At 38.8% G+C, this 20,549-nt stretch overlaps 1 protein-coding gene across 1 annotated transcript in view; it reads right to left on the reverse strand.

The window, feature by feature from the left end:
* Positions 1-20,549, reverse strand: part of JHY (junctional cadherin complex regulator) — an 80,931-nt gene that overhangs the window by 58,071 nt on the left and 2,311 nt on the right. Inside the window, exon 2 of the mRNA XM_023742972.1 lies at positions 6,026-6,545. Within this exon, the coding sequence (XP_023598740.1) occupies positions 6,026-6,545 (520 nt within the window). The remainder of the gene's footprint in view (positions 1-6,025; positions 6,546-20,549) is intronic.

The following is a 20,549-nucleotide window of genomic DNA, read 5'->3' on the forward strand; positions in this document are numbered from 1 at the left end:
TCTAGTTATAAGACATATATCATCTCTTTCAAAGAAATTACAAGGGAAAAACATATTTCAAATATGTAAACCTTCCAGAGGGATGCTGCTCAATCCAAAACAATAGCCTCCACTTGGGGTCTTGATCTTGTGGGACATTCCAGTCAGTTGGCCTACTGTTGATTTTGGTGCTTCTGTTCTACCTCCTACTTCATTGTGTGTAGTGCCTGGGGTCTTGGGAGCTTTTGAAGCTTCAGCATCCAAGGTACAACAATCGGTGTCTTTTCACTGGGAGCACCAGAGGAAGAAGGAGGGTCAGGAATCAGTGGAGGAAATGGAATGTATGTCCAGTTGCCCTCATGAACAACTGCCTCCTCTGCTGTGAGGCCAAGGGAACTGGATGCTGCCTGGCTACCAATACTGAATGTTTGGATCAAGGATTCTGTGGAAGAATCCTGATCAAAAGGGGGCAAATGTAGAACAGAACTTTGGGTCCTCATGCAATCCAGACTTTCTGGAGCCACTGAGGCTAGATGACCCCCTGAATCTGTTACCTTGAGGAAATATTTAAACCTTGAATGGAAACTATCCCCGGAAGTCATCTTTGAACCAAATAATAGTTTAGCCTAATTAGAAAAGAATGTCTGCATTAAGCATTATACTCTTTTAAAGAATTATCTACATGTTTTCAGAGGGTGAAAGCAGCAATGAGAAAGGATGGAGGAGAAGCTTGGGTGGGGTCAGTGAGTTTGTTATTAAAAAAAAAACCCATTGATGTCAAGTCGATTCCAACTCATAGTGACTCTATAGGACAGAGTAGAACTGTCCCATAGAGTTTCCAGGGAGCGCCTAGTGGATTCAAACTGCCAACCTTTTGATTAGCAGCTGTAGTTCTTAACCACTATGCCACCAGGGTTTTTGAGTTTGTATTGATGATGGTGAAATAGTTTGGAAAAGGTTGTTGAGAAGAGTGGCACAACTTGAAGAATGACCGATGTTAACTGAGTTGTGTATGTGGAACTTGCTGAAGTGGTGTACGTTTTGGTGTTCATATTTTCACACACACACACACACACACACACACACAAATTAGCATTGACTTTCAAGTAACTGAAAATGTTTCCATGAAACACTTTGGAAGTGGTTCTAAGAACTAAATATTTGACTTTTAATTTAGATAAGAATCAGAAGACTGTATTCCAGGAATTAAAAAAAAAAAAAATGAATCCAAAGGACGAATGGACCACAACTACAACAGCCTCCACCAGACTGAGTCCAGCACAACTAGATGGTGCCCAGCTACCACCACTGACTACTCTGACAGGGATCACAATAGAGGTTCCTGGACAGAGCTGGAGAAAAATATAGAACAAAATTCTAACTCACAAAAACAGACCAGACATACTGGCCTGACAGAGACTGGAGAAACCCCTAGAGTATGGCCTCTGATACCCTTTTAGCTCAGTAATGAAGTCACTCCTGAGGTTCACCCTTCAGCCAAAGATTAGACAGGCCCATAAAACAAAATGAGACTAAAGGAGCACACCAGCCCAGTGGCAAGAACTAGAAGGCAGAAGGAGACAGGAAAGCTGGTAATAGGGAACCCAAGGTGGAGAAGGGGAGAGTGTTGACATGTCATGGGTTTGGTAACCAATGTCACAAAACAGTATGTGTACTAATTGTTTAATGAGAAGCTAGTTCTGTAAACCGTCATCTAAAGTACAACAACAACAAAAAAATCAAGATCCAAAACAACAGCCTCCCAACCTGTCACCCCTACCTTCTCACCTTCTACCCCCAAACCAACAGAATAATCCTGTCAGCCACTGAAAAAATCAATGCTCTATGGGCATTGACTTATACAGCTTTGGCTTTTAGGTTTCTGATAAAACCTTTATGTTCTTTTCGCAGCCCCTTGCTACTCAAAGTATGGTCTGTGGGCCAGCACCACTGGCATCACCTGGGAGCTTGTTAGGCATGCAGACTCTTGAGTCTCATCCCAAATTTACTGAATCAGAATCTGTATTTTAACAAGATCTTCAGGTAGTTCATAAGCTCATTATAGTTTGGGAAGCAAAAGATCAGTGGTTCTCGAAGTGTGGACACGAGAGTAGCAGCAGCATCACCTGGAACCTTGTAGAAAATTCACATTCTTGGGTCCCACCCTATACCTATGAATCAGAAATTCTTGAGGTTAGGTCCAGAAATCTGTTTTAACAAGCCATTCTGATGATTCTGATGTACACTATGTTTGAAAACCACTGCTCTAGATCAGTGATGGTCAGTGTTGGCTAAACATTAGAATCACTCAGGGAGCTCTGAAAATGCCCAATGCTTGGAGTGTACCTCAGATGAAGGTACACTCAGGGGTCAAGGAATCAGTATTTTTAAATTCTCTGTGTGATCCCAATATGAAGCTACAGCTGAGAATCACTGCTCTAGTCTAGAACAATGGTTCTCAAACCTGGGGAGCTAAAAAAAAATACTGATGGTCAGGACCTCTTTTAGTTAACTAGTGCTGCTATAACAGAAATACCATAAGTGGATGGCTTTAACAGAGAGAAATTTATTCTCTCACAGTCTAGTAGGCTAGAAGTCCAAATTCAAGGTGCCAGCTCCAGCTTTCTCTGTTCTCTCTGGAGGAAGGTTGTTGTCATCAATCTTCCCTTGGTCTAGGAGCTTCTCAGCACAGGGACCCTGTGTCCAAAGGACACGCTGTGCACTAGTTTCTTGGTGGTAGGAAGTCCCCATGTTTCTGTGCTCGCTTCTCTCTTTTATATCTCAAAAGAGATTGGCTTAAGACACAACCTAATCTTGTAGATTGAGTCCTGCCTCATTAACATAACTGCCTCTAATCCCACCTTATTAACATCATTTACAACACATGGGAAAATCACACCAGATGACAAAATGGTGGACAATCACACAATACTGGGAACCATGGCCTAGCCAAGCTGACACACATGTTTGGGGGACACAATTCAATCCATAACAGCACCTCGCCCAAAGATTTAATTGGTCTGGGTGGAGCTCAAGAATCACTTTTTGTTATTAGCTTCTTAGGTGATTCTAATATCCAGCCAGGATTGTGAAGCACTGCTCTAGAAATGCCATTTCCCCCACATAAACTTCAAGTCATGCAAAAGAGAATAAAGTTTGGAGGTAATGGAAAAGGTATATTTTTCACTTCCTTTTATGCTTATTGAGCTCTTGCAGTATATTAGACTAGTTACTGTGAAGATTAAAAACAAGTATAAACCATAGTTCCTGCCCAGAGGGAACATGCAATCTATATTGGCAGAAAAGACCTGCACATGTTTCACATACAAATGATGATTCAAAAAGAACACATCAGTCTATGCTACTGACACGTTCTATGCTATGGACATATCATTATGTCACTGATAGGTCAAACTAACTTCTAAAAGAATAGAAGTAAGAGGAAGGAAATATATGTCAGAAGAAACAATTTTAAATACAGTTAGCAATCAGCCCTGAGGCATCTGAACCTGGAAGGAGTGGGAGGAAAGTTCAATGGCCAGTTCCAAGAATAATTCAAGAGCTTAAAGACTCAGCAAACCTAGAATTTTTAAAAATTTCCTCTGTGGCAAAACTAACTAAAAGAAAATTTTGGTATGGAGTTACTGACAATCTACTCATCCCAATATTGTTTAGTAAATCAAGCTATAACTATCAAGAAATATTAGCAATTAAGAAAATCCATAAAGAATTATAATAAATTTTCAGACTTTTTTCCCCTTTTATTATTGGACATATAACTATTTTTTTTTCACCTCACTATTTGCCCCTCCTCTTAGATTGACATCTTCTAAGAACACATTTTAAATATAATGATAAATATCATCCCAGCATGGGATAAAGTACTAGCTATAAACATTTTCTACAGATACTGGACTGTTGAATTTATTCATATTTTTAAATGAGCAATCAAGCAAAATTCAAAATGTCACAATTTTATGGAACAAAAAAGCATATGAACATCTGAATTGGGTCAATAACCTTGAAAAGTCTGTCTGAATTCAGCTATGTTTCTGTTTTAATAATTCAGCTAAATATACTACACCCATTCCTTTGTTTTACTGTTAGTTACAAAGGCAGAGATGTGACATAATCCTTTAAAACTATAAAGGGAATTTCTGAATCAAGGAAATGTTCAGCCACCTCTTGTATCTCGTTCCATCAGAAGACACTTAGAGGTTAGAACACTTTAAGTGACACCAACTTGGATCTGGAATAGGTCTATGAGCATTCATATTTACTATAACAATTTCTCTTTCATATTTGAAAATGACCCCACATTAGTAAGTGATGAACTTCAAGCTGTTTTCCCAGTAGGGTGATGGATTGTACTAACCCAGCCACACTCTTTTCTTGTGTCCATGGATTGGTATGATGTTTATGTAAGTCCATGAAATAGAGCTGAGTTTACCAGCACCAAAAGATTTTGGATCCATCATCTTGGATAGAATTTACCCTCAAAATGATTGGATGAAGAGGAGAAGGCATTATTGTTATTCCAAATGTATATAGAGAGACACTAAGGTTTACTCATATCACATCATTTGCATAGGACAATAAAGGACAGGTAGTGATTATCAGTGGGGATTGGGAAGGTAATAGAATTGCCTGGAAAACTTTAAAAAAGACACCATATTATACCCTACCCCTCCCATTCTCACCAGAATTCTGATATTCTCAACTCAGAATATGCGAATCACTTCTGTATGTGAGCTGCTGTCATTGATATGAGTATCCTGTTACCTCCAATGTGTTAAGGCATTAAAAAGGTTAAGAACCAGCACTATAGTGGAAACAAAGGCAATAAACACAGAGAATCAAAGGCTCAATCCCGTATTTTATCTATACTTCCTTGAATGGAGGAGTTTTGGATATAATAGTTGAATTAGAATGATTACAGCATTTACGCCACTGATCGCTTTTATTTTGCTCTTAAGAATTTGTGGAGTCAACTGGACTAAACCAAAGCTAAGAAGTTTCCTGAATACAACCAAACACTTCGAGGGACAGAGTAGCAGGGGCGGGGGTCTGGGGACCATGGTTTCAGGGGATATCTAGGTCAATTGGCATAACAAAATTTATTAAGAAAATGTTCTGCATCCCACTTTGGTGAGTGGCGTCTGGGGTCTTAAAAGCTAGCAAGCGGCCATCTAAGATGCATTGATTGGTCCCAACCCACCTGGAGCAAAGGAGAATGAAGAACACCAAAGACACGAGTAAAGTATTATCCCAAGAAACAGAAAGGGCCTCATAAACCAGAGACTTCATCAGCCTGAGCCCAGAAGAACTAGATGGTGGCCGGCTACCACCAATGACAGCGCTGACAGGGAACATGACAGAAAGTCCCTGACGGACAAGGAGAAAAGTGGGGTGCAGATCTCAAATTCTAGTAAAAAGAGCAGACTTAATGGTTTGACTGAGACTGGAAGGACCCTGGAAGACATGGCCCCTGGACTCTCTGTTAGCCCCAAACTAAAACTATTCCCAAGGCCAACTCTTCAGACAAAGATTAGACTGGACTATGGGACATAAAATGATACTCGTGAAGAGTGTGCTTCTTAGCTCAAGTAGATACATGAGACTAAATGGGCAGCTCCTGTTGGGAGGTGAGATGAGAAGGCAGAAAGGGTCAGGAGCTGGTTGAATGGACATGGGAAATCTGGGGTAGAAAGGAGGAGTGTGCTGTCACAGTAGAGGGAGAGCAACCAGGGTCACATAACAATGTATGTATAAATTTTTATATGAGAGACTAACTTGAATTGTAAACTTTCACTTAAAGCACAACAATAAAAAAAACAAAAACAAAGTAAAAAAGAAGTCATGGAGTAATTCCACTTATTCTACAAAGAGGGCAACATGTAGTGTATCTTATGGAAGCACTTGTTTCACTCAGCTAGGTGGTTATGATGACATCATCCTCCCAAAGGAAGTGATACCTAACCATTTCAGACAAACACAAATTCCAGTTTAGAGCTTCAGAAGAGATTTTTAAGTAGCTGCTACGTACCTGTTCTAGGTGAGCTTCCCCCCTTTTTTTATTATGAAGTTGAAGATAAGAGTCAGTTTTAGGAGTGGGTAATCCCAAAGTCAGCTTGTTTTTCTCCACAAAATATTGTATGGACTTCTTTCGCCGAGGGCCACGGGATCCTGGCAGGAAAACCTCATTATGTGAACTTGAACTCTTGAAGGACTGAGAGAGGTTGCTCGATTTCTCCTCCTGGTCACCATCACTCAGCTCTGAAAACGGTTGGCTGCGAAGGGCACAACGCTCACAGTCTGGGCTTAAAAATTCACTACCTAGTAAGGAGGCTTCGCTCTGTGGGCTCTTCTTCTGTTCGTCTTTTCCCCCTGAGGGTTCCACTGAGGTCTCCTTGGAAGGGTAGAGTGGATCCAACGTCAAATTTTCTGTAGAGCTGGCTAGAGACTCCGGCAATGCTTCCACAGTCAACAACTGCCCTTCCTCTTTTTTATTTTTCCAGTTTGGGTCATATCGGAGGTCTGAATATTTGTCGTCTATGGGTTGTTGTCTGCCCAAAGCAGAAAAGAAATGTCAAGCCCTTAATCAGAATAAATTCATTCATTATATTCGGTTTGATCATTTTATTTGAAATCAATCTCAATCTTTCTCCTGTAATTTTCCTTTTATTATATATGTGTTAGGCGTTCCTGGGTAATGCAATGGTGAATGTGCTTGGCTGCTAACTGGTTCACGTTCACCCAGAGGTGCCTTGAAAGAAAGGCCTGGCGATGCACTTCTGAAAAATCAGCCACTGAAAACTGTGTGAAGCACAATTCTACTCTTACACGTGTGGGGCCACCATGAATCGGGTTGCCTTAAAAGCAACTGGTTGGTTTATCTATGTGTTAAAGACACATCCCAGGCTTAAATTAGGCCTATACACTACACGTAAGTCCAAAGAAGTTTTACTTATCCAAGCTCCTTAAAACATGGAATAAAAATGGTGGAAAGTTAATTTCTAATTAAAACAAATTTCTATAATGTTAAACCACTGAATCACTGTAGTTTGAGGAATGATATCACTTATGCACAGTTAAGTATTTCAGCTGGGGAAGATCAAATTGGATTCCCCCCACCCCCCAAACTGGTAATATACGCACTTTGGCTACCTATATAGGAAAGGAAATACGGACAGGTGAGATTATCACCTGGACAACATTTGTCTCCATCTGCTCCTTTTAGGGGGAAAGCAAGATCTTATCCCAACTGAATACCTACATAGGTTCATCCTTTTCAAAGATTTTACTTTCCACTACCTTTGTCTTTGTAGATTTATCAGATGTACTACAGAAAGATCCCCAAGGCTTAGAATCAGACCCTGGCTCACTGAAAGCCTCTTAGTTCCTATTTTCTTGGTCGTCAGATCTATGCACACAAACTCAGTAGACAAGTCATCGAGCACCTTACACTCTAGGACAGCCCGATTTGAATAAATGGTTAAGTATATGGTTCTGCCTGAGGGAAGTGAACTAGTACATAATCTACATATGACCCAAAATAAAGTCCTCCCTTTTCTCCAAGACAATCTCAATTTGTAAAGTACCCCCTAGCCTTAACCAAAAAAGAAGAAAAAAAAAAAAGCTGGTAATATGGCATATTTAATGGCCCCTTTGATCTTCAAAAGCTAAATGGGAGAGATTTTCCTTCCTTGAGTACAGTTGATGCAATCCTCTAATCAAAAAGAAAATGTAAATCACCTAGGCTTTTTATGCTATTTGATATTCCCGTTTACAGAGGACATAATTTTATGCTGGGTAAACAAACTAATGGTCCCCCTAATGCTAATTTTATTCTTCTTCATGTGGACCTAGATTTCTTTGATTTGATGTAAAGCAAAAAGTAGAGCAAAAAGCCAATACTCCCATGTCTTGCTAAATTGTCATTTTGAATTTGTTAGTTCACATATTAAGATAGATAACTTCTTGAAATAGGCTGCTCTTCCTTTTCTATCAAGAGAATAAAATGATATTCTCCTCCAGCAAACTGCCTGGATGGAGATGGTCCACATCTGTCAGGACATCACCACCCCCTAAGTCCCATGGCTGGCCCTGCCTCTGGGCCCCGGTGAGGAGGGTTCCCTATGCAGTGGCTCATAATATGAAGTCAGTATTTCTTGATTTCAAAGATTGTCTATGTTCAGGCAGATGTTTTCAGCAGATCCTACAAAATACTAGGGTTTTGAAGCTTGGGTTTCACTGGGCTCTGAAGAGTCATTGGGCCTTGCACATGGGAAGTGGCATGGTCCAGCAGGGCAAAACCTGGACTTGAAACTGGACAGACCTGCACTCGAGCTCTGGGTCTATCACTACCTACCTGTGCATCAGTTGGCAAATCATTTAATCTCTGAGCCAGTTTCTCTCATCTGTAAGTGGGGATAAATTGTATTTGTTCTGTTTATTTCTCAGGACTGCTTAAGGGTTAAAATGTGACCAGGTACCTTAAAGTGCTCTGCATTTCTGCTTATTTAACTTTTCACTATGGTAATCTTGTCTCCTCACCTAGACTCCGGCCCTGGGCAGCAAGGACTGAGGGTTATCCTTCCTTCTCCATTCCCTGGCCTACCACTGTGTACTGTGCTCTGGACATGAAAATGATAAACGCTTCCTGAATAAATAGCTGAGCCTTTAAAAAATACTTTAGTCAACACAGATGTAGCATTCGATGTTTATTTAAAAAAACCAGTAGTAGTCAATTAGAATATAAACATGCAGAAGCTACATGCATTGGACCAAATTAGGGCTTATCTTGTACTAAGTTAAACCTAAGATTCAACTGTGGCAGTTTCAGTGGGGGAAGAAAAGATTAAGTTGTACCTCAATTATTATATTCAAGTAAATAAAGATTTTTTAAATGAAGAAAGATGTGGTTTTCCTATATCCATGACATACTGAAAATAAAAAATGAATTTAACTTTCCTTATCCATTTGTTCACTTACTGATTCAACAGATATTTATTGAGCACTAACCAGGGGGGTGCAGTGATAGACAACTCAGAGGTGGATTCAGCCTCGTGGGGGATGCAAACAAGGAAACAAGCAATTCATGATAAGAAGTGACGAGTGCCCTGAGGAAGAGCACGATGCCATCAGGACTCAAAGGAGTGACATCTCAAACTGTCGTGGGAGGTCAGAGAAAACTTTCCGGAGGAAGTGGTGGCTTAGCTGAGACCTATGGCAAAGAAGGGCAGGAGTATGAGCCAGGCAGAAGGAACAGCACATAAACAGGAGGTGAAAGAGAATGTATCACTTTAAAGGACAGATTCTGATGGATGGTTGGAGGAGGAAAGATGGAGGACTACAGCTCAGGAGTAAGCAGAGGTGAGATCTTGAAGTGCTTTGCAAACTAAATGAAGGAGTATGGGCTTACCTAAATTAACTTGAGGGTTTGGACTTAATTTTGCAAAAAATAATTTAGACAGCAAAGATTTTAATAAGACATAAATACTTCTGGATAACCAAAGTGATGACTTTTTGGAAAAGACTGTCTTCAGAGGCTATAAAGTCTTTTTTGGAAAGCTTTGGAACAGGTAGTCCTCTACTTTACATTTTTTAGAGCAGAGGCTGGCAACCTTTCATAGGTGACACATTACATTGGTGATTACTGTTCTACTACATAGTCAGGGGGTGGGATGTGGAGTAGTGACTTTGAGGAGATGGCACATATTATTGTATGCTGATCTAGGAAATGCTTATAGTGACTCTCGTTTTTTCTTGAGAACAGTCCTATAAGGGAGGTACTATTATTATCCCTATTTGACAGAAGAGGAAACTAAAGCTAGAGAACTTATGTAATTTGCCCAAGGTCATAGAGTTAAGAAGTGGTGGAAGCAGGGATGGATCATGGAAGTCGGGCTCTGGATCCTGGCTCCTGTCCATCAAGTTGCATTGCATCTTGCAGCTACTCCTATAGGTGATAGTGAAGCAAGCATTTCTGCAGTGTCTGTCTTATATGAGTGAGTCAGTCCAGTCTGCCAGCTAGGCAACAAATATCGCCTATGTTCAGGCAGAATACCAGGAATATGAAGATATGTTGTTGTTAGTTGCTGTCAAGTTGGCCCCCTGACTCATGTCAACTCCAAGCATAGCAGAGCTAAACGCTGCCTGGTCTTACACCATCCCCATGATCGCAGATCAAACTGTAGTGAGCCACAAGCTTTTCACTGGTTGATTTTCAGAAGTAGCTCTCCAGGCCTTTCTTCCTAATCCATCTTGGTCTAGAAGCTCCACTGAAACCTGTTTAGCGCCACAGCAACACGCAAGCCTCCACCGATAGATGATGGTTGCGTATGAGGTAAATTGGCTGGGAATCAAACCCGGGTCTCCTACATGGAAGGCAAGAATTCTACCACTGAATCACCAATGCCTCACTAAATATATGAAAAAAACAAAAGCAAAACAAAACCAAATCCATTACCGTCGAGTCAATTCTGACTCATAGTGACCCTACAGGACAGAGTAGAACTGCCCCATAGGGTTTCCAAGGAGCTCCTGGTGGACTCGAACTGCTGACCTCTTGGTTAGTAGCCGTAGCTCTATAACCACTACTCCACCAGGGTTTCCACTAATCATACACTGATGAACAAAATGGAAGCATTCTCTGTCCTGATGGAACTTACCTTCTAGTGAGGAAGACAGGCTTTACGCATCAACTGTAAGTAATTAAGTAAATGATCAGTGTATATAAAGTGCTGCAAAGAAAATAGGCTTATGTGAAAAAAATATATATATAGGCTGTTATGGGTATTTAAAATAGGATGTAGCCCTATTTATCTCTGAAAACATGTTAACCAACTGCTAGATGATATCTCAGTCAATTCCAATTCTATTGTTCTATGATCCTATGATACACTCACAAAAGAATAAAAGAGTAACACCCACTATTTTTTTTTTAAATAGACGGTCTTTAATGATGAAAGGATATGGATGCCCTGGCTTCCATCTCTGAAGTTATACTAATATTCAGTGGAAAACTGGTGGCACTTAGGCTGGCCCTCATCTTTAACCAGCACCAGCTGATAGTGACATAAAGCCCACAGTCGTGACTCTAGACCTTCCTCAGTCCTATGTGATATCCAGGGTGTTTTGCTTCTCCGAATGATGATAGGAAGTATTTTTGGTTTGTGGTATAGCAGTGTGTCTCAGGGCAAAGGCCCTAGAATCAGAAAGCCTGCACTCAGTTCCTGGTGCCCCAGTTCCTATGGGAGTGTGGGCAAATTATTTTACTTCTCTGTGCCTCAGCTTCCTCATCAGTAAAATGAGGATAATAGTAGTGCCTACCTCATAGCGTTGTTGACAGGACTAAGTGAACTAACTTGTCCCTGGCACAGAGGAAGGATTCAGTGAGTGCTGGGTATAAAAGCGTGCACCAGTGAGCTCAGTCCCTGCTCTGGCCTTGCTGTGTGTTACGCTCAGTAGCTATGGCATAAAACTGTTGCTGTGTATTGTCCTTCCTGCTGATGGATCTCAAGAGCTTCGTCTCTCCCCAGGGCTTCAGTTATTTTCAGGGCATAAAGTCATCCCGTGATGTACTAAGCAGTACCCTGGTGGCCTGAAAGAATTAATACCCAACTTTAAAAATCCAGTTTCTCACCATGAAGAGACTCAGGCACTGTGGAGAATCTGTTTAAACTGTAATTTAGGAAATGGGATTAAGAAATGCCAGTGTTTCCACATGATGAACTATTTTAACAACTGCTGAAAGATGATAAGGAAGATAAAACTGGGAGAATTAAATTATTTTAGGCCTTAGGAGAAAGCTGCAATTTCTAGCCTTAACAAACTCCCCTTCTTAAATGGAGGTAAAAGCAGTATCACTCACTGCAGAAAAAGACTGATGTTTTCAGCAGAACCTACCAAATACTCGGGTTTTCAAACAAATCAACACAATAAATTGTTTTGGCTGAGAAAACTGTTTTTGAACCAATCGTTTGAAGAGAAATTCTAAGAATGTACACATCCTAGATTAGATTCTGAAAGTGTGGTTCTTACAAGAGCTTTAATCACACACTGCATCATTTACACCTGCTGAGTAGAATAAACTGCCTTAAAACACCCCTTCCTCCCCTTTCTGGACGGAAAGCATATGTTGAAACATATGGGTGGTGATGTTTTGCAATATCACGAACAGAGAAAGCTGCAATACTTCATAGAAACAAATCTAATGGTTGAAATAGAACATGATACTAAAGAACCCCATTGTACTGGGCTTGTGTGCTAAGAAGATCGATTGTGTTTTGCCGTCCAGGTCACCACATTGGAACAAAATGAGTGTGAAGTGCCCCTTCATCAGTAATCATCTGCACACAAAGCATGCACCTCTTTTCCTCCCCATTTGATAGAAAGGTTACACAGACAATGAGTACACAACTCTTTTGTTACTGTTCAGACAACAGATGCCGACTCTCCTCTTCAGATGCCTGGGTCAGAAATGGATGCAGAGAGGAAGGTGGGGGGAGCAGTCTCATATGCATATGCCATGATATTTGCTGGCTTTAATGGACCATATTTGAGTACTTACTCTGATAACTTCAAACAAAATAAAATCAAATCTCCATTTAATGAACAGCGTCATAGTCAGCATAGCATTCAATCAAAAAATTACTAAAATTAGAGCATGTTTCTAGTACAATTAACATCCTTTGCACTGACAATAAAATACTCAATAACTGGCCATTTTGCCTGTTGAGGAAGTGAATAAAAGCATTGCTATTAATCATTTAGCTGTTATTTATTTGCCACTTTATTTTAAGTAGGCAGTTAAATTGAAACTGCACATGTTATTACTGATTTAGGTTTAATTTAATCCTTTTTAACAGAACAGTTATTCCCAATTTATATGCCATTAAATCTTTTATGCATATGAACAGCAAATTCAATTTCTGTTTAAGTGTAAAGTTTTTCTTGCTTCCTTAAGGAACTATAAAATTGACAATTGTTTCCAAGGATTTCTGAATTCTATGCTCGCCTTAATCTTCTTATCAATGGCTTTTAAGTAAATAAAATGAAATAAATCCAAAAGATTAAAAAATCACTTTGGCAAGAATGAAATAAAATGGTCCCACAAATACACTGACAATGCTTTGTGGAGGTTATTTGCAATCCAGAAAATTTCATGTAATGCATTTTATTTTGCTAAAAACAAAATAAGCATTTTAATTGGAAAATGTGGTTTAATGAACTCAAGGCCAAAGACTGTCTACAGAAGCACATTAAAGCGAAGGGGCTGGATTGTTTTCTAGTGAATTTTATTTATAGTAATTATATAATGCAGATAATTCCAGCCAAAGTCCCTGCTTTCACTTCAACAAAAGATTTGTGGATGCAAAATAACCAGATATTTGCCTTGAGTTCTTATTAGTACCAGTCTTGATCCAAGGACAATCTGTGACTAAATGAAAATAAATTATCTAAAGAGGGCATCTTAGTAATTGCAATGTAAAATTCTAGTACCTCACTTCTATTAAGGTTGTGTTATGTGAAACAAAGGCTGCATCTTCACAGGGGAAATGCTGTGTGGTGCAACATTTAGAAAAACAATTCCTCTTATTCAGTGAGACTTTACAAGGCTAATGACAGACTTTTTTCATAGAAGGTTAGGATGTTCCATTCATTCTCCATAAATACGGCCCAGAGGAAGGACTCAGATTTATTGTATTTTATAATGCTTGTATTAACAGCATTCAAATTGCAAGGTAGCTGTGATGTCATCAGAAACACAATGGACAGGTCTTGAGATTTTTCAATTGACTAGCTGTGTTAATTTATGCCAGTCTTTTAACCAGTCTAGTCCTTGGGGTTTCCCCGTTGTACACTAAGGAGAATAGGCTGACCCCTGGGACCTAACAGGTCTCTATTATTTTTTTAGTTGGATTGGGCATATTGTGTAAAACTCAGTAATGGATATAAATGTTGGGAAAATCATTTATTTTAAATTCAGTACATTAAAAAATTATAGTCATCAAAGTTTTCTGTATTTACAGACTTCTCAGGGAGTGGAAATAAATGGAGACAGGACAGGTCATGTATTAAGCTATATCCGTTTAGTAACTTGGTTACAATCTTCTTACCCTCTTGATAAACTCACAGTATTGTAGGTGATATAAATTTAAATCACAGTTTGTAATGAACCCATTGTTTACTTATTTTAATACACTAATGCATCCCAGTTTTGAAATAAGCTAGAAAGGAACTGGTGGCTGTCTCTAGGCAATACAACCCAGGAGTCACTGAGACTTTAGCATTTCTGGCGGGGACTCTGCCTTTAATAGACAAAATTCATGCCCACACACACTTTTTACTTCCTTCTATGGCTGCTCATCTGTTATGATGGCACTGTGCCTGCTCCATGGAGTACATCAGGGTGTAACCAAAGCATAGGGTGTGAGTAAATGAATGAACAAAAAACAAATGACTAATATACAAAAATTCGCTTCTCTAACTACTCCCAGTTGATCAGAAGTATCTAAAGTGCTTGTAGCTATCCCTAAAACTCTATATGAAACCTGTAGAACAATGTATGTAATATATCTGAGGAGACTGGCCAACCAATTGCCTTAAATTGAACATCTATCTAATAAAGACAATGGAAATCAACATGGATGAATATTACTAGAAACTAGTAGGAATGAAATTCAACTCCTAGAAGCTCCCAGAATGTTCTTAATAATCCTAGAATATTAGAACTAGCCTCAAAAGTCTTCTTTACTTTCCCAACTGCCTGGTGCCAAAAAAAAAAAAAAAATTCTCTACAACACCTATGAGATACAGTTGTCTAGCCTCAGCTTGAACATTTCCAGTGTGTTTTACAAAACAGCCAGGGGGAGTTTGAGAAGAAAATGCAAATCCCAAATTAGTTTTTACTGAATCTCTATTTACCCACTATCTATCTGCTTTGGTTGTCCATTAGTGCTCTTTAAGTCCTAGAAGTCATCATTCAATGCTTCATTTAATTCTCCTACTATTAATCAGAAATAATATATATATGAAATCATTTGGGAGAAAAATTATATACCACCACAACACAATAAAAATGAAGATTATAACTACTGAGCCCCTTTCTTGCTTTCAGACAATTCTGAATATTCTACTTAACTAATATTTCCTCATTGTGCCTATCTTCCTTCCACTAATTTTTGGCACAAGGTGGTTTACTGGAAAGAATATGGTACCTTTCATGGAGGTTGTTGTTCCCAGGTGAGGCAAGAGGAATACATCTACAGACCTCAAATTTTCCAGTGAAGGAAAACATTTCCACTTTCTAGGAGAGATGCTGAAGAATATAGCCTACTGTGTACCTGCTGCCCAAAGTAAAATACAGTTAATTTTTATTTCTTCTGAGGACAAAGTTATCCTTTGAAAAATTTTTATGACTTTACTACAGTTTATAATTTTACATAACTATTTACTCTGGCCTCAGTTCAGTCCATCTTGAAATTGTTACATCTTTACTTTTTACTAGATAGTAAAATTAAATCCCTTATCAGAGTAGTCCTTCGTCACTTACTTAGAAACTTAGAAGTCCAGGCTTTAGAGTTGGGAGAGAATTCAGTTTATCCTGGCTCCGTCACTTAGTAACTAACTATCTGCCCTTAAACAAGTCTCTGAGCCTCAGTTCTTTATCTGCAGAATGGGGATAATAATGACCATCTAGCAGACTCTTGGATGGATGAATGAGATTGTATATAGAAAGCAAATAGTTCTACAAATGGTAGCTAATTATATTTAAGTATTCTGGTAAACAAGACCTTATTAAACACATACACTATGTACTGTAGTACTGCTCTCTGATTTTTAAATTTAATATACAGGCTTTCAGCACTCGTGCACTGAAGAGGTTATTTCTAATGCTCTAGGAATTACATTGATCTCTTTCTTTGTGAGCGCCGAGTGTCATAAGGCTAGTTCTGGAGTGGGGTTTAAGGATTATCACATGAAGATTCTCTCTCCACTCTTGATTCATTCACTACAGTCAATGCTGCTCCAATTTCCATTAAGTAAAAGGTTTTCTCTAATCCATACACACTGAACTGTGGCTTGACTATGGTGAGATACAAGGGAGTAATTGCTTTGAGAAGGTTCTAGTAACATCAAAACACAAGAGTAGGGCTCAAGTGATTTGTCAGGCAGCTTTTAAAACTGTTGCTTATTAAAGAAGAAGAAAGAGGTTTTCCTTTGCTTAAAGGCAAGGCTTTGACTAATTTTTTTGAACTACAATTCCCAGAATGCTGTTTACCTTACAGAAATGAAAGCCTACTCTACTGTCATATCGAGAGTCTGAGATCAAATCTTCTTGACTGGAAATTATAGTCTATCATTCAAAATTTCAAAGGCAAATAAATCTAAGTAGAGGGAAAATAGCATTATTTTAGGACCTCTGAATCAGGAATCTAACCATAATTTTGATTTTTGTAGACATTATTCTTTATTTTGAAATATGTTGAGTGGTTTTTAAATTGTCCTTGGCTAAAAGAGCAAGGGTTAAATTCAGGTCCCTGAGCACTGGACTCAAAGGGAAGAACTTAACATTGGGGAAAATGAAGTCATTTAATGGATCCTTGCCTTGGTTTCTTCATCTTAAAAGTACAGACAAGAATGCTTATCCATCACAAAAGTTCTTTTCTTTCCACTGCCCCCATTTCTGTAAATAAAACTACTAGCATTTATTACCCAGGAGACTATGAATCTTTTAGATTAGAGCTAGAATGAAAACATGGTTTAGAGCATGAAGCCAGACTGCCTACATCTTCAGCTCCACCTCTCACTAAATGCAATAGGTATAATATTTACACCCATATATATAGCATCTCTAAGATATATAATATCTCTGAGTCTCATTTTGCCACCTTTAAAATGGGATCATTACAGTAGCCACCTATCAGTGCTGCCATGAGGATTAAATGAGATAATATATATACAGTGGTTAGCACAGTGATGGGCTCATGATAACCACTCTAAAAATTTTGCTAGTATTATTAAACCTGTTGCTGTTGAGTGGATTCCAACTCATAGTGACCCTATAGGACAGAGTAGAATTGTCACATAGGGTTTCCAAGGAGCCGCTGGTGGATTCAAACTGCCAGCTTCTTGGTTAGCAGCTGAGCGCTTAACCACTGTGTCACCAGGGCTCTGCTACTGTTATTAGAACCCTTAAAGTCATCTTTGGCATCTCTTGTTCTGTCAGTCCCCATATCTGATCTGTCATTATGTCTTTCCAATCTTTTCATTTTACATATGTATATATAAAATTATAAAGTCTTGGTCAAACAAGTGAGCAATATATATATACACACTCAAATATAAATAAATATATATATACCAAAAAAACCAAACTTGTTGCCATTGAGTCAATTGCAACTCATAGTGACCCTACAGGACAGGGTAGAACTGCCCCATAGGGTTTCCAAGGAGCAGCTAGAGGATTCGAACTGCTGACCTTTTGGTTAGCAGCATAGCTCTTAACCATTACACCACCAGGGCTCACCCAGATAAGTCCACATACCTAAACATATACATATATATATATATTTGTTCTCAATTAGAGCATTATAAAATACTAGAAACATCCCAAATCCCCAATAGGTGACTGGATAAATACATTATGGTACCCCATATATGGAATACTATATAGCATGAATTATATCTATAAATACAAATATATAAAGATATCCAATATACTCAAGATATTTTGTTAAATGAAAAAAACGAGCTGCCAGTCCTCGATTCAGGTGGATGGAGGGTCATCACTAGCATGAAGCTGCCAAAAGGAACCGGTATGGGGGAGGACAATGAGTTCAATTTTGAACAGGATCCTTATTTATCTGCGGGGCATCTACTGGATATTGGACAGAAAGTTGTAGGCACACTTATGATATGGACTGCTGTCTCTGAGTTCCAGTTTTCTAATTTATTAAATGATAATGATATTATCTAACTCATAATGTTGTTAGGTGAATTGAATGTGATAAAATATAAAGCAATTCACAGAGTGTTAAAAGGGGCAAGTTATTGTTCTAATGTGCTACATTCTTTAATTATTATTGTTAATGATGCTTTTCCCTCAGTTACTCAGTTTTCCAACCAAGAGCCTGAGATGTTTAAAAAGATTATTAAAGCTAAAAAACAAAACAAACCTAGTTGCCAAAGAGTATTGACCGATGGAGCAGTTCTACTCTCTTAACACATGGGTCGCCATGAGTTGGAATCAACTCAGTGGTACCTAACAACAACAACAAATGTCTCAATTGATCTCCTTTAGCTAACAAACATAAAAAGATAAACAGGGAAAAGTAATTTAAATCTATAAAAAGATAGCATTTCATAATCTGTCAGAATGGCCGAAGTTAAAGAGACAAGGTGATTATGAAGACTGGGAATTCTCAGGCATCTGTGGATGAAGTTGAAGATGTTCATTCTAGTATGAGCCAGCAATTCCACTCCTGGGCACATATACCCCCTAAAGAAACTCTTGCACATGTATCCAGGGACAGATATAGAGATGTGCACACAGCATTGTTGGAAATAATGACAAATGGAAACAACCTAACTGCTCATCAATAGGAAGACAGATAAATTGTATCTTCATATAACTGAACTCACACAGTAGTTAAAAATAATAAGACCACATGTCTTAATTAAAAATATGTCAAAATTTCAACAACATAATGCTGAATGAACAAAACAGGGCACAAAAGAACAGATATAGAAATATATATTTAAATACTAGTTATTGATTACCCATGAAGGAAATAAATGAAAACATGGATTAGAAGGATACACACCTACCTAAGAGTATGTATTGGTTACCTCTGAAGGGGAAGACAGGAGAATGAGTTTGAGAAGGGGTACAAGGAAACTTTAACTATAGCTGTAATATATTATTTCTTCAAAAAACAGATTTGAACTAAATATGCCTATAAGGATTATTTTGTATCTTTCTCTGTACTTCTCTGTAGGTTAGATTTTTTTTCATAATTTAAAAAGCCAATATTAATAACAAAACAACAAACATCCCCTCATAGCACTGTGACCTTGGACAAGTTATTTCATCTCTCTTAGCCTCATTTTCCTTATCTGTAAAATGGGAATAGCAGCACATTCCCTGTAGGATAATGATGAATTACATGAAATTGAAGGTAGGCCTTTAAAAAGTGATAGTATTGTTATTCTTCTTGTTAATTATTACTATCCAGTTCGTCTCTTTGAGCATTATGTGTTTACCTTCTAATTCAAAATGCACCAGCTTGCAGAGTAATCTTCCTTAACACTGCTGTCTCTACATGACTGTCACTGTCCTCTCCAAGAACCTTTATTCTCTCCTTGTGGCCTACCCAAACCAGTCTAATCAAGTGTGATTGACTCTCTGAAGCCTTCCTAAGACCTTCCTCCCCTCAGCCAGCACTATAGCTGCACCTCAGGCACAGCACTGACCACTTTTCCTGGACTTTGAAATCCCCTCAGGATTGTATGCGCTTGATTCAACTCATTATGCCCAGTGAAAGAAAGAAGGATGGAAAGAAGAAAGGACAAAAAAGACTCAGCACTCCACTTGAGGTCTGGGTCCCACATGAGCCCTTGCTATGACTGTACCTTTGGGACAAGTCATTTGAGTCCTGTGGGACTGTGATGTGGGGTGGTTGGACTCGATGATCTGTAAATTCATCATCCCATACTACTAGCAGGTTTTCATGGCCCCTATAATCAGGCCCTGCTCAGTGTACTTTCCCTACACTCAGAACAAGTCCTCTGTGATCAAGCAGGGCTCCTTAATGTGCTGCAAACATGTCACCCTAATTTTGCTCTTTTATTTCCATCTTACTTTATTTTCAAAACCTTGCTCCAATTCTATGCCTTTCAATAAGCCTTCTTTAATATATTTAATCCATAATTAAAAAAAGAAATCTAATATATATATAACAGTCACTGTTCTCAGCAGTTTATATATATTGATGTACTTTTTCTCCAATAACCCTGTGAAGTAACTATTGTTATTTTCCCCATTTTAACTGGGGAGGAAACTGAGGCACAGAGAGAGGTTAAGTGGACTTGACCAATGTTACGCGGCTAGTAAATGGCAGAATCAGTATTTGAACCCAAGTGGTCTGCTTGAAAGGAGCCCTGGTGGCACAGTGGTTAAGCGTTTGGCTGCTAATTGAAAGGCTGGCAGTTCGAACCCACCAGCTGCTCCACAGGAGAAAGCTGTGGCAGTCTGCTTTCATAAAGATTACACCCTTGAAAAACTATGGGGCAGTTCTGCTCCATCCTATGGGGTCACAATGAGTTGACATCAACTGGACAGCAACATGTTTGATTTTTTAGGTTTGGTCTGCTTCAGACTCTATGCCTTAACCATTACACTAAAACCTGTTTCTAATTAACAGCTTTTAACTTCTGTACTCTATCATCAAGGTCCCTGCGTGATTCAAAGGTTTGCGCTCACCTAGACTGAAGGTCTGTGGAGCAGTTCTACTGTGTAACACTTGGGGTCACCTTGAGTCATATCAACTTAATGACAAGGG

This window comes from Trichechus manatus, unplaced genomic scaffold (assembly GCF_000243295.1).
Source record: "Trichechus manatus latirostris isolate Lorelei unplaced genomic scaffold, TriManLat1.0 scaffold00227, whole genome shotgun sequence".
Lineage (NCBI taxonomy): Eukaryota > Metazoa > Chordata > Mammalia > Sirenia > Trichechidae > Trichechus > Trichechus manatus.